General features: G+C 42.6%; 1 protein-coding gene and 1 long non-coding RNA gene across 7 annotated transcripts in view; one reads left to right on the top strand and one right to left on the bottom strand.

Moving 5' to 3' along the window:
• Positions 1-5,585: 5,585 nt before the first annotated feature.
• Positions 5,586-10,334, bottom strand: LOC123373115. The gene is made up of 3 exons (XR_006580566.1): positions 10,218-10,334; positions 8,784-8,935; positions 5,586-5,854 (listed from the first exon to the last, which is right to left on the bottom strand). It is a non-coding gene; the product is annotated as an uncharacterized LOC123373115 (long non-coding RNA).
• Positions 10,335-10,897: 563 nt separating this feature from the next.
• The window catches only part of TLE4 (TLE family member 4, transcriptional corepressor), a 114,774-nt gene continuing 112,474 nt past the window's right edge, over positions 10,898-13,197 (top strand). For 2 of the 6 annotated variants that reach the window (XM_045021299.1, XM_045021301.1), the window contains exons 1-2: positions 10,898-12,036; positions 12,903-13,000. In XM_045021299.1, the coding sequence (XP_044877234.1) occupies positions 11,992-12,036; positions 12,903-13,000 (143 nt within the window). In that variant the 5' untranslated portion in view covers positions 10,898-11,991. The remainder of the gene's footprint in view (positions 12,037-12,902; positions 13,001-13,197) is intronic. The other 4 variants (XM_045021302.1, XM_045021303.1, XM_045021300.1 and 1 more) reach the window with 3 other exon arrangements.

The raw sequence follows: 13,197 nt of genomic DNA on the forward strand, positions 1-13,197 counted from the left end.
TACTTTGTTGAATCAAGGCCTACTTTTTACAATTATTATACAATTATTAGGTCTAGCTTCACAGAGACTGCCGAACCCGGACTTAGAGTGATAGCTATATGAGGATTTCAGCATCAGGGGAATCTCAAGCAATTTTGTAAAAGTTATCAGGCTGACCAATCTGATTTATTTGCCGCAATTCCTGGATTTGTATGTGCTAATCTTTGAGTCTCTTTTTATAAGATGTAATAAATAATGATTAAATAATTATGATTAATAGTTTCAGATATTAATTAACAAAGTTAGGGGAGTCTTCTTACACTTGCCTATGGGGAAACTGAATGATATTAAGTGAATTGCCCAAGGTCAGACAGTGAGTCAGTGGCAGAGTTGCCAATATAGCTTGTTTCCATTATCTACCTGCTTTAAATCTTAAACAACACTCCCTCTCTGATTAAATGTTTACACCAAATGCTTACATGGACCAATCCTATGGTTACCTGAGGCTGCAAGTTTAACATCTTCTCTGAACCAGTCCTAGAGTGGAGGATTTTAACAGGCTAAAAACCTTTCTTGGGGAGGGGCTGTTAATGTAATTCTCACCTGATAACTTAACTAAATTTGACTAAAACCTGTCAAAATAAATGAGTATAACTACAGAATCAACACACGTAAAATGATGGGTTAGAATACCATACGCACAGCCTTACTCTTTCTAGAGTAAGCTAGTGAGTAGTGAAACATCACATGCAGGGGAGCCTGGGTGTCTCTAGGCCACACACAAGCCCCAGAGCTCTCCCAGAACCCTCCCATTGCCAAAGCAGCATTTGTGCACCCACATTATTTTCAGTTCAGGATGCAGTGTTCATTCTGGAAAAAACAATGAGGCATCCTTGTGGCACCTTAGAGACTAACAAATTTATTTGGGCATAAGCGTTCGTGGGCTAGAACCCACTTCATCAGATGGTCACTAGTGGTATGTAGGATTTTCTCTGCACACAGTAGTAAGACCTAATATTTAATATAAAATACAGTATAAAGACATGAAAGTCCCAGCCACTTCTTTGTGGATTAATTAGTTGCACAGAATTTGCTTTCTTAACAAGAGTAATCTGTAATTTGAGGGTTATCATTAGCAGCCCCTATAAAATTGGTCAAAAAATTGTGAACAAGGTCCTCTAATTCCAATTAATATAGATCTCAGTTTGCTTTGCTTTTTAAAAAAATCTAATTGGGCAAAGGAAATGTATCACGAATTAAATAACAATCTTATAACTTGACAGTTTTATTGAATGGTTTTCAATATATTAGCTTCTACTTGCTATTTGGTATCAAGGAAATATAGAATATTCCTCAAATCTTTAGTTGGTAAAGACATAAATGTAAGGCTGATGTCAAAGATAATTATGATGAATTTTAACAAAATGCCATCTGAAATGTAGATGTCTTGGTAGGTAAAGAGCTTTTGAGAAACTGCCTTCTCAACTGGTTTACTGTATTAGGAGTCTTAAAGCTTTCTCCAGTTAAGGTTAATTTATTGTTTGTAATAGCTCATATGCCTTACCAACCTAAAGAGCTTTTCCCACAGATCAGTTAATAAGATGCAGAATAGAGAAAGGGCCAGTGAATCTGTTTGTTACAGTCTACTTAGTGAAGCTATGGCTACAATACTCCAGTGCTGAAGTCAGTGAAAAGACACCAGCACAACACAATCCAAGGAAAATGCAAGCTGATACAGCACAAAGATTCTTTGTTTAAGAACAGCAGAAATTTCCAGCAACTATCTGGAGAAAAATGCAAGATAGAAGGGAATGTAATTAAATAACAAAACAAACCCAAACTAAAAGAGAATCATTATAAACCAGCACAAGGACACTTTGTTTTTAAGTGCACACAATGAATTTTAAAGATCTTTGTTCAAAAGGGAAATAAAGTATTATGGAGGAGTGACACATTTGATGGATTGGTGGGTTCTGAAAAACTACATTATCAATTACTTTTTCCTTGTTTGGCTCCAGACCAGTAATGTTCAGTGGAACAAGCCAAATGCTAGCCTGGTTTTGACTGCAGGAAGTGACTGTTGTTAAAGGATTCTATTTCACTGATGATCTTATGGTTTCCTCTATCCCTCCCCTTCCTGATAGGGACTCTGATAGGGCAGGCACTGTTTCAGTTGTTACCAGAAGAAGGAAGGTTTGTTTTGTAAACTACCCCTTGTTTTGTTTTCAGCCCTCTCAGATCCAATCCAATCCCTTTGTCAAGGGTTTTGAAAACAAACACTTAGATTCCCTCAGGTTTATTTCCCAACTACCTGGACAGTTTGGGCCACATTCTGCTCTTATTTACACTAGTGTAATTCCAAAGTAACATTACTAAAATCAGTGGAGTTACTTCAGATTTACACTGGGAGTAAATTGAGAGCAAAATCATCTGGACTTCATGTAAACTTTGATTTCTTGTTCTTAAATAAACCTTTCAGATACTTATGCAGTTATGTCACCAAAAGGAATAGTTATCAGTAGCAACATTACATTGTTTACCTTTGAGAAAGGTGTGTGTCAGTGAGAGCTGTTGATAAAAGTACTGTATGTAGACTAGGGATCATTGCATACTATACAACCTAATATGTGTCAGGATCTTTTCAGATAACAATGTGTTTCCTCTTCTTCCCTCTCTTTAAATGTAGTTGTTTGTAAAGTTCCATAATCTAATCCCATTGAAGTCAATAGTACAGTTACCATTGATTTCCATGGGATCAGGATTTATTCCTTTCTGTAAATCATATCTAGAATTTGGGCCGAATCCTCAGGCTATCATAAGTCCCCTTTGTCGTGCAAAGGGAACTTTAAAATGTCCTTTAGCAATACCTGAGAATTCACAGAATCTACAGATAGCATACTGCTGGCATAGTCTAAAGTGCTCCTGGCCCCCTCTTCAGTATAAGGGCTGTCTGGAGTGAGAGGTAAGAGTGTGTCAGGAAAAGAAAGAGCAGGATTGGAGCACAACACTCTAACTTGTGCCAGGGACTGGTTCAATCTTCATCAGCCTCCAGAATCGTGGGAACAGGGAGGACAGAAAGGTGGCATAAAGCCACCAGTGCCCCCACAATCTCCCCACATACGCCAAGCACTGTTGATCTAGCACATTGACCTGTTTTACCACCTTCAGATGTACAGAAAGCTGTAGCGTAAGACATATTTTAATGAATTTGGTAGTCCCCAAACAATGGTTACTGTTCTAAGACTTTGGGGGGGCACTTTTTAGTGTTAAAATATACTAATAACTAAAATCTGTCCTGATGCTATTAAAACAGCAGAAAGTTAACAGGATAGCTCCGATATTTGTCTAGAAAGCTTTCCCCCATTTTAATTTATTGATAAATAATAACTAGAGAGTGATTATTCTTCCCATTGTTGAGGAATTAAAAGTATGTTTAAAAGTGTTCATCAGACAAAAACAGTGTCAAAGAACAGGGGCGGCTCTAGGTATTTTGCCGCCCCAAGCATTGCAGGCAGGCTGCCCTCAGCGGTTTGCCTGCGGGAGGTCCCTTGTCCCACGGATTCGGTGGCAGTCTGTGGGAGGTCTGCTGAAGCCGCGGGACCAGTGGACCCTCTGCAGGCATGCCCCCGAAGGCAACCTGCCTGCCGCCCTCGCGGCGACCAGCAGAGTGCCCCCCGTGGCTTGCTGCCCCAAGCACGCGCTTGGCGTGCTGGTGCCTGGAGCCGCCTCTGTCAAAGAATTAGAATCCCCCTTGCTTATTAGAGTAAATATGCAGTCAACAATGTGTCTCTGCTTTGTATATAAACTCTTTTAAATAATACATTTCTCTCCATAAAAAAGAGGCATGTATATTTTCTTGTTCATGATTCTCCCTCCTAAGGCAAGAATAAGCAAAATAAAACTATTCCATATTGCAAGTATATACAGTATCTGAACTTCTTATTCCCCTAACTACTATATTTGCCGAGTGCAGTACAATTATAGCATGCAGGTCAACTTTAATATGTAATTGAAGATTAAATAGAATTGATGCCTTTACCTTTTAAGAGAAACCAGGAAATTTGCAGCATGCACCATGTGAAAGAGAAGTTCAAACTCTTGTTCACGCTCCCAAAACAATTTCCATGTTTTTTTAATTTGTTGCCCTAGATAATACTTGTTGTTTTGCCTTATTTTACCCACTTGTGCCAATGTAAAGAGTCAACATTAAACTGAGGAAATATATTTATATTAAATTATTTTTCTTAATTTACACCTCTTACCTTTGGTGTAGCTTTCCTTCTGAACACTTAAAGTACCTTGAACTTATAAACTTCAGTGACCTCTCATATGACAAAAGAAATGGTTTTAATTTAAATAATTTTGATGCTATGAATTATCTAAATCATATTTAACAAAAAACTATTTAAGCAAAATTTTCTTTTATCTCAATATTGGTTATGAAATTCTTACAGCCAATCACACCATAGATTATCTGAACCCCTCTTTCACAGATTTTTTTTTGATGTCCCCAAAACATTTAGGAAAATGGTGGGAACGGTCCACAGAATCTGCGAAAGCATGTGATTTAAATCAAGATTTCATTCGCAAAGTATGATATTACTAGTTATGTCTGTTAGGTTGAGACAGTAACTGATCAATAACAAGGGCTAAATAATGATTGCTTTGTTATGGGTGCAGTAGGGGCTGGAAAGGCATTCATTGACTTCAGGGGGAGTTGGATTGGGCCTTATCTAGCAAGAGGGCACAGACAGCTCCTTTCCTTTATCCTATAATGCCACAGCAAGCACTCCCTAGCATTGTCAATGGTATTGAACACCTAGAGATTGGGTGAGGAACAAAGCTATGGCAAGAACCAGGATGCCAGTGCTGGGTAAGAGTCCAAGTTACATATCTTCTAAATCATTTCTCTTAGGATGCATTGTCCTTGCACTTCCTACGCTCAGGCAGAATTCGATGGAAGCAGAACCATGTCAGTGTAACTCTGGATTTCAGAGCCTTAACTATGCCCTAAATCTAGTTCTTGTAAAACAGTCATATTCTTGTGTGATCAGTTTCTTAGACAATGAAAATAAATTTGGCTCCAGCACTTTAACTGAATTGATAGACATAAACTACTGAGGTTGAATTGTTCCCTAATCTGCTGCCATCGTGGTTGCAATATGTAGTGTAGATTGGTTCTAACAATAGTATAACTAGGCTAAAACCTTTGGTTATGTCCAGCCTTGCCTGGTCATGTAATGGGGTCAAAATCCCATTTACACTACGGATTGAAACCATTCTATAACCAAGTCCGGGAGCAACAGCATGATAATTGGGTCCCCTAGTAAAACTGTAATACTGTAGGAGGGCACTAAAGGTGAGATTCCCCTCCCCACTCCCCCATGGAAGTCCATGGCAAGGCCTATGCATCTTTCATATCTTAAGCCCTGTTTTGAAACCTCAAGTGGGACTTAAGTGATGCACAGACCTTGTGCTTGCCCTCTGTAGAGGAGTAAATTTCACCTGAGAGCTATGCCCTCCAAAAATATACAGTAGCTGCAGCCTTACTGTAGTGCAAACATCTGAAGTAAAGAAGGCATTATATCATGTTCATGGGAGAAAAATCACTTTAATGATTTGAAATATTTGTCAAAGGTATTAGGCAAAATATGTTTTTGCAAAATCTGTCTGGTTATGCTAATACAAAATTGGCTGTAGAATGGATTCCCTCTGCAAGGAAAATTCCTGTTGACTTCAATGGGCGTTTTCCTACCTAAGTAGGGAAATTTCAAGACCATGACAGCAAATGATTTGTAGATAAACTTTAAATGCAGAAGTGTATTGTTTGCAAAGACTGAAGCTTTACATCATACAGAATGAAGTGCCAGTGCATCTGGAGAATTGAACAGAATAAGACAATTAATCTAAAATGTTTACACATATGGGAGTCTCAAACAAAAATAGAATGTAGCAAGGTTAAAACTAAAGGAGAATTTAAAAACTTATTTAGAATGAGTTTTGTAACATTTAGACTCCTTTGCAAAGATTTGTATTTTCTGGACTAGTTACCCTATAAATCGTTAACACATGAATCATCACATTATTCACAACACTATCAAGTATTGTAAATTCCCTTGGCTTGCTAACTAACTACAGTGTATCTTCACAATCACTGACAATTAATGTCATGCTATAGGCATGAAGCTTTAAAAAAACTTGTTGATATAGAGTCATTTTGTACTACTTGTAAAAAAAACCAAGAACTGGGGTGTCATGCTGCTAAATTCTATTAGGAAAAAAACCCCTCACTTACCATAATTTCATTTTTTTAACACTCTGGACCAGGTGCCAATTCAATTGCAAACCTCATTGGATTTATTTTTATAAAATTGTTACACAGTGTATTTAAATGTGTGGACTAATACAAGATTTACCAGAAGGCCTTTGATAAATCAATTAGTGACAAACAGTTTAGAGTGTGTGTGTGTGTGTGTTGATCTGGTAACTTGATCCCAAAATAAATGGTATTAAAGCAGCATGGAACATGATGCCACAGGATCTGAGCTGCAGTCATTACTCACATGCAGTCATGGGTTTACTGATAAAATAGCTTCAGGATTGGGCCCATAATTAAGGGTCTTTTGACACTTATAAACCCATATTGTTAAATTTTTAACTCAGCTAGAAAAGTTCAACAAAGGCTAAAACTAGGCTACAAAATCCTAGCCTGAAAGCGATTTTTCATATTAGCTATAATTCAAAAAATATACAAATTGTTTTGTTCATTTTAAAATGTAAGCATCAATTAACTAGTTCAGAACTCATAGGACTCTCGAATGACTGAAATCAAATGATCAGTTCATAATATGATCCAACTATTCTTGGAATTTTAAACAAAACAATGCAAATGGCTGAGATATTAAACAACAAATGCTGGTTCATGCATGAAAATTCATAAGGATTTTGCACTGGCAATCAAAACTCCTGGTACATATAAAACCACCTAAATAGTTTTTGCAATCTTTCTTTCTTTAGCAATATATATAAAATTTATTTTTAAAATGACCTTCTCTACTCTCTGGAAAATAATACAAGTTATACAATCTACTATAAAAGATTTTACAAGGAATTTTAAATTTTAAAAAAATCTATATTTAAAGACCCATCAGGGTTTTCAGAATTCACAAAAGCTGGAAAAATCTAAGTGACACTGCCATTCTGATTGTAATTTACATCATTTTAAAATAGCAAGTTATGATGCAGTATCAGTTTCGAGTTTCATAGATTTTTGTCAATGTGTTGAAAAATTACGCCCTGATCCTGCAAAAACTTATGCACAGGCTTTACTTTATACATTGTCAGTGGTCCCATTAAATTAAGCATGCACATGAGCTTTTGTAGAATCCGGACCATAGTACACTTTAAACACAACAAACTAAATTCTGCCCTATTTCCACTCCTACAACCCCAGTGAAAATGAATGGTGAATAGGTTATATGAACAGAAGCTGACCAACCATCATTATCATTTTTGGTGAAATACTCTGACAAAAAGATATAGTGACCTGTTTCGATCACAGGGACCTGTTTAATGTTTCAAATCACACGACAATGTTTCAAGCGCTAGACCTGATGTCAAATTAAATAGAGGATTTTTTTAAAAACAGAACAAAACTGGTGTTCATTTCAGATTTTAATTTCTTCTACTTGGTGTTCATTTTATAACATTTGTAGTAGTAGCCCCTCTCCAGATTTAGTGTCTAATCCTAGAAATTGGAGGATGAGGACACTCCTTACCTATCAGGTTCAGAATTTTGCTCATTCAGGCCCAAAAATCTCTTTGTGGTCTGTCCCAGCAATACTTACGTGCATATGTAACGTGTCATGTGACTAAAGGTAAGCACACCTGTAAGTTTTTGTGGGATTGACGTCCCTGTATCCTTGTTTTAGAGGATTTGATCCTGCTACCTGATTCCCTCCTAACTTAAATGGGAATGAAAGGTGCTGAGCAACTAGCAGGATGCACTCAGGGCTGGATTTCTGGAGTATTTAGGCACCTAGTAGGATTTTTAAAAGCACCTAGGAGCCACTAGATGCTTATTGGCATCTTTGGGCACTTAAATACCTTTACAAATTGGGTCTTCAGTAAATTGTAGTTCTGCTCCGATTTGACAACAATGTAAAAATTCCTGATAAATTATTGTTAATGGGTCCTTAAAGTAGGTAGTGTAACCATCTGAACCTGTACCCTTTACTCATGTGAGTAGCCCAAAATAGCCTCCTTTCAATGGAACTATTTTTATGAATAAGGATTACTCACATAGGGAAGTCTTGCAGAAACAAATCCTTAATTATGTTGCACATATACGAGACTAACATATATGTCTCAACCTGCCAAAGCCCAGTTGTGGGACACCATGTAATTAGGTACAGAAGAAAAATAACAGTGTAGGAAACTTTAAATGATGTGGGATTGCCTTCTTTGACCTCAATAAGTATTTGTTTTATAACCTGTTTCAGTGGCACAGCATTCCTGATGTAAATAATTTACAGCAATAAAAGTATAGGCCAAGAGTCTAAAATGAGGCTTATCAAAGAGAACTTTGAACAATTGACACATTACTTCAATACTAAAGAGAGAGTGAGCTAAACCAACCCATATAAAAATACAAATTTATGCTATGGTTATGGTGCAAAATGCTGTAATAGAACTTTCCTAAGATGTAGTGTTTTGGGTTGTTTCTTTAGAATACCTGGAAAAAAAAAAGAAAACCAAACTCAAATGCATATGGTTATGGTTGCTAATGGAAAGAATCAGCTTACCAATGGGTTCCTGACACCCAATTATGAACATCTGGAATCTTCCATCATATACTGGTGAGTCTACATCCAGGGGTCTCTCTGTACCATCACGTCACTCTTCGGGTCAAACGCAACAGGCATTCTACAGTACTCTGCCAGAACAATGTCTGCATCTGTAAAAGCAACACCAATTTTGAAAATAAAACATAGAAGCAAATGAGACATCATAGAAGTAACACATGGTCAGAACACACACGTATTTCTTGTTCCCAGGATAAAAGATGTTGCAGCCATTTATTTTACCGCTTAGTACATTTTTGGCAGCAAGATCCTTCCAATAGTTGAAGAAAAGTGGTTGAATTTCCTTGTAATGACAGCATAAATCTACAATGATGAAGCTGTGGCGTGTGCAGTTGATGACAAATGGGGCCCCCATGAGCGGTACAGTATGTGTATGGCTAGTACTATCTAGAGAGACAAGGAGGATGAGGTAGTATCTTTTATTGGACCAACTTCTGGTGCTGGGAGCAGAAGACGAGCTCTGTTGTGCTCATAAGTTTCTCTCTCTTACCAACAGAAGTTGAGCAAATAAAAGATATTATCTCACCCACCTGGTCTCTCTAATATCCTGGGACGCACAGGGCTATGACAGCACTGCACACAAGGTATCTACCTATGCAGTTCCTGCCACCCCAGCCCATTATCCTCTCTGCTGCAATGTTGTTTTATGTGAAGCTAGTGCCCAGGTCAGTCTTCATCCCATGCGCTGAACAGTGTTAGGTTATTGCGCTGGACAGAGTAGCAGCAGAGAGGCAGAGATGTAACTAGAATCCAGATGTGAAGTACTGTAGAACTCTGTGTAGCCAGTGGGAGATGCTTCTTTTTTGCACAGGGTGATAGTGGACTTGGAGGCCTCTGCCATTTTTTTCCACTGCATGAGTAATAACTGCGGGGTCAGTGTCCCTAATAGCTGCGTGGACTGTAGCAGCTAAAGCCAAACAAATCTGCTATCAACTCTCTCCTATTTCCGCTGGACAAAGAAACTTAAGAAAACCCGAATAGTTTTAAAATTGCTTCTCTCCAATGGCCGGGACAGGAAAGAGACACCCCCCTCCCCCCGCTTCGCAGTCTTCTTGCCAGAGGCATCATTCCAAACCAGGCAGGTTTTACATGCTGTCTTCACGGTAGCGGGGGCTGCCTTTTCGAATCATTTAGACGCGAGTCATTCCGGGGAGGGACTCTTGCTCGAGCCCTCGGAAGGGGGAAAACCCCTGGAACCCTGAAATTAACAGATCGCCTCGCTGTCCCCGCTCCCCGAGCGCTCGCGTCTCTCGCTCCAAACAGGGCAGCGAGTCAGTCCCGTTCACATGAAAATTACGCCAGCTCCAGTGGCGCGTAAAATTGATGTGAGCTGAAAGAAGTGGGATCAGCGCGATCCTCCCTCGCTTGTCTCACCAGGGGTCCCTGCACGTTACACAAGGCCGAGCTTGTCTCTTTAAGGAGACATTGGCCCCTAATTAGTCCGCATTCCTCCTGGTGCGGGTGATATAGCAGAAGTGAGTGGCACGCGGGGGGGGGGGGGGGCACAGAGGCTGAGCGCATCCCTTTCCCCCTCCAAACCTCCTCTCCTGCCACCACCCAGCGCACAAGAAGCAGGAGCAGCAGCCCCAGCCGCCCCACGTTACTTTGATTGACAGCTGAACAAATGTTTCCCCTGTTCGAACGCCGGCGCTAAGAAACGTCAGCGATCTCAAAGCTCCACCTCGGGCAGGGGGAAGGAGCGAGGAAATGGGGGTGTGGCCCATCGGATAAAGCGGCATGATTGGCTGCCACGCGGAGAGACGTCTGACCCCCACGTGGGGACTCAGTCCTGAGCCGCACCCCCTCGTCAGACCCGCACGCCGATTTGTCAGCAGCGAAATGATGGGCATTAATACAGAACGGCGATTAATGTGTAGGCGCTGCTGATTGGTCGCCGGCGACGCCCTTCATGGGCGGAGCAGGAGGAGGGGTAGCTCCTGGGAGGGGGCGGGGAAGGAGGGCTCGCTTTGCCTGACGGTCGCTGCAGTCTTTTTGACTGCAATTTGCAAGGTAGGCGGCGGAAAGCCAGCCAGCTGAAACTACAGCTCCCAGGATGCCCCGCGGCCCCCTTGTCTTCCGATCGCTGTGAATATGTATCAGAATGTTAATGATTTGCTGCTGCTAAATTTGGTCAAAGAAGTCACCCCGCCGGAGCGTGTTGTTAGAGCTGCTCGGAGCGGCGTTGGTGAGGCGGCTGCCGCTGCTGGCTTCGGCGATCCTGTTCTGGGGCTGCTACTTGCAAGAGTTGGCGAGGCGAGGAGGGAAACAGCAGAGAGCAGCGAACAAGAGCGCGTTTCTTCCCCCTGCCGTGCTGGGAAAAGCGGGAGGGGGGCGGGCGGGCTGGTGAATGGGATCGAGGAGAAACATCACAACAAAAGGTTACTGCACTTGAACCTCTGACAAGCAGCGACTCGGTGCAAGGCGGAGGAAAAGCCAGGAGCAAAACCAACCACAGCTTCCTCCAGCCAGGAGTTTTCCGCTCCCGACAAAGGAAAGGAGGGTGAATTTTGTTTTTTTTTTTCCTTTCTTTTTTTTTGGCCGGGATAACAATTGAGACCCATAAAAGTTTGCAGCCGGGAGACGCTGCGAGAGGGGTGTTGTGGGGGGCGGGATTCGGAAGCTGGGGCGAGTGGAGTTTGTCTTCTTCCGTTCCTCCCCGTCTAACGGGGCTGGCTCGGCTCGGCTCGGGGGGGAGGAGAAACCCCCTTGGACCGGTGGGGCGCGAGGAGAGGGACCCGCCGAGCGCTGAGACGCTGGAAGAGGGACCTGCCGGACGCTGGGGGAGCGGGTGAGGAAGCTCCAGGACCCGGGGCTCTTCCGCTCGTCAGAAGGCTGGGACAGGGACCGCCGGAGCTGCCGCGCCGCCCGCGCCCGCTCGCGAGTGACAGCCCCTGTGGAATGTGGCAGCGGTTCGCTTCGGCCGGGGACAGAGCCGCCGCCGCCGCCGCCGCCGCGCGTCCCTCCTCCCGTGTGTTCGCGCGAGTCCCGCGGGCGGGGGAGTTCGGGGACAGCCGGAGACGCTCCTCCGAGCGCTAGCGCCGGGCAGCCCTTTCCTCCACCACCACCTCCTCCTCCTCCTTTGCATTGTTGCGATTAAAACCAATGAACCAAGCTGCTCTGGCCAAAAGCACCAACTAAATCGGTTTGGATGATTCGCGATCTGAGCAAGATGTATCCTCAAACCAGACACCCGGTGAGTAGAGACGAGGCAGGGGGGGTGACACTTGTATGTGGCTCTTGGTTTGTTCCCCCTCCCCTAAGCCTTGGTCCCCAAAGGGGAGGGGGGGAGGGCTGCAACTGGGAACAATCAGCACAATACACCGCACCAGCCTTTCTCCCGCTGTCCGCTTGCCTCCTGCTTGGAGAAAGCAAACGAAAAAAAAATGAGGGGGGGGAGAGAAACAATTGAGTTGTAGCCATTTTCTTATTGTTGTCTTTGGCTTTTCAGGCTCTTCAGGGTAACGATTTTGCCGCTTGTAGTTGCGATCACTCCAGCCCTTTAAAGAGTCAGAGGCAAACTAAAGAGAGACGGAGGGAGCGAGGGTGCCAGCTCTTAATCTGATTCTTATTATCCCCAAAGAGTATTCCTTTGCCAGCAGCCTCCGCGGAGGGACCTGTGATTTCCTCCCTTCCTCTCCTCTGGCTCATCTCTCTTTCCCTCCGCCCTCCCTTCACATTCACCCCAGTTTAGCAGTAGGGTCACAGACCCCTCACCCGCTCCACGAGCCTGACAGTTTGATTACAGGGTTGGTGGGTGGGGATGGGGACAGATGATACAGACATGACTACAGACTTCTAATAGAGGGAGGCAAAGGTGCGGACAAGGCTGGAGCGGGCTTGTGTATGTGCGTAAAGGGCGAGGGACTTTCATGTTTCAAAGAGGAAACACTGGTGTGTGCGCGTGTATGTAAAGGGGGTGAGTTTTAACAGCCTTCGTCCTTACTGCTGTGAGACTGGTCCAGCTCCCTCAAACCCACTGGGCTGGGCATGTGTGTGCGTCTCTGGGGCTGTCTGAGATGGGGCATAATTAAAACCTTGTATCATGATCATTATTTTTAGGCACCGCACCAGCCTGCTCAACCCTTTAAATTCACAATTTCCGAATCCTGCGATCGGATTAAGGAGGAGTTTCAGTTTTTACAGGCTCAGTACCACAGGTAATGATGTTTACTTTCCCTGATCCTCGTGTTTGCTTAGCTCTTGTCACTTTTTTTTGTTTGTTTTTTTGTTTGCAAAGGCGTGAACGTGTGTCAATTGCTTTTGGTGTCTTGTGGGTTGGGTTTTTTTGTTGTTTTGTTTTTTTTGCCTCCTCCCAAGTGGAAAGACCAGTTCCCAGCCCTGCTAGACCAGTGTC

The sequence above is a fragment of the Mauremys mutica genome, chromosome 6 (genome assembly GCF_020497125.1).
Source record: "Mauremys mutica isolate MM-2020 ecotype Southern chromosome 6, ASM2049712v1, whole genome shotgun sequence".
NCBI lineage: Eukaryota > Metazoa > Chordata > Testudines > Geoemydidae > Mauremys > Mauremys mutica.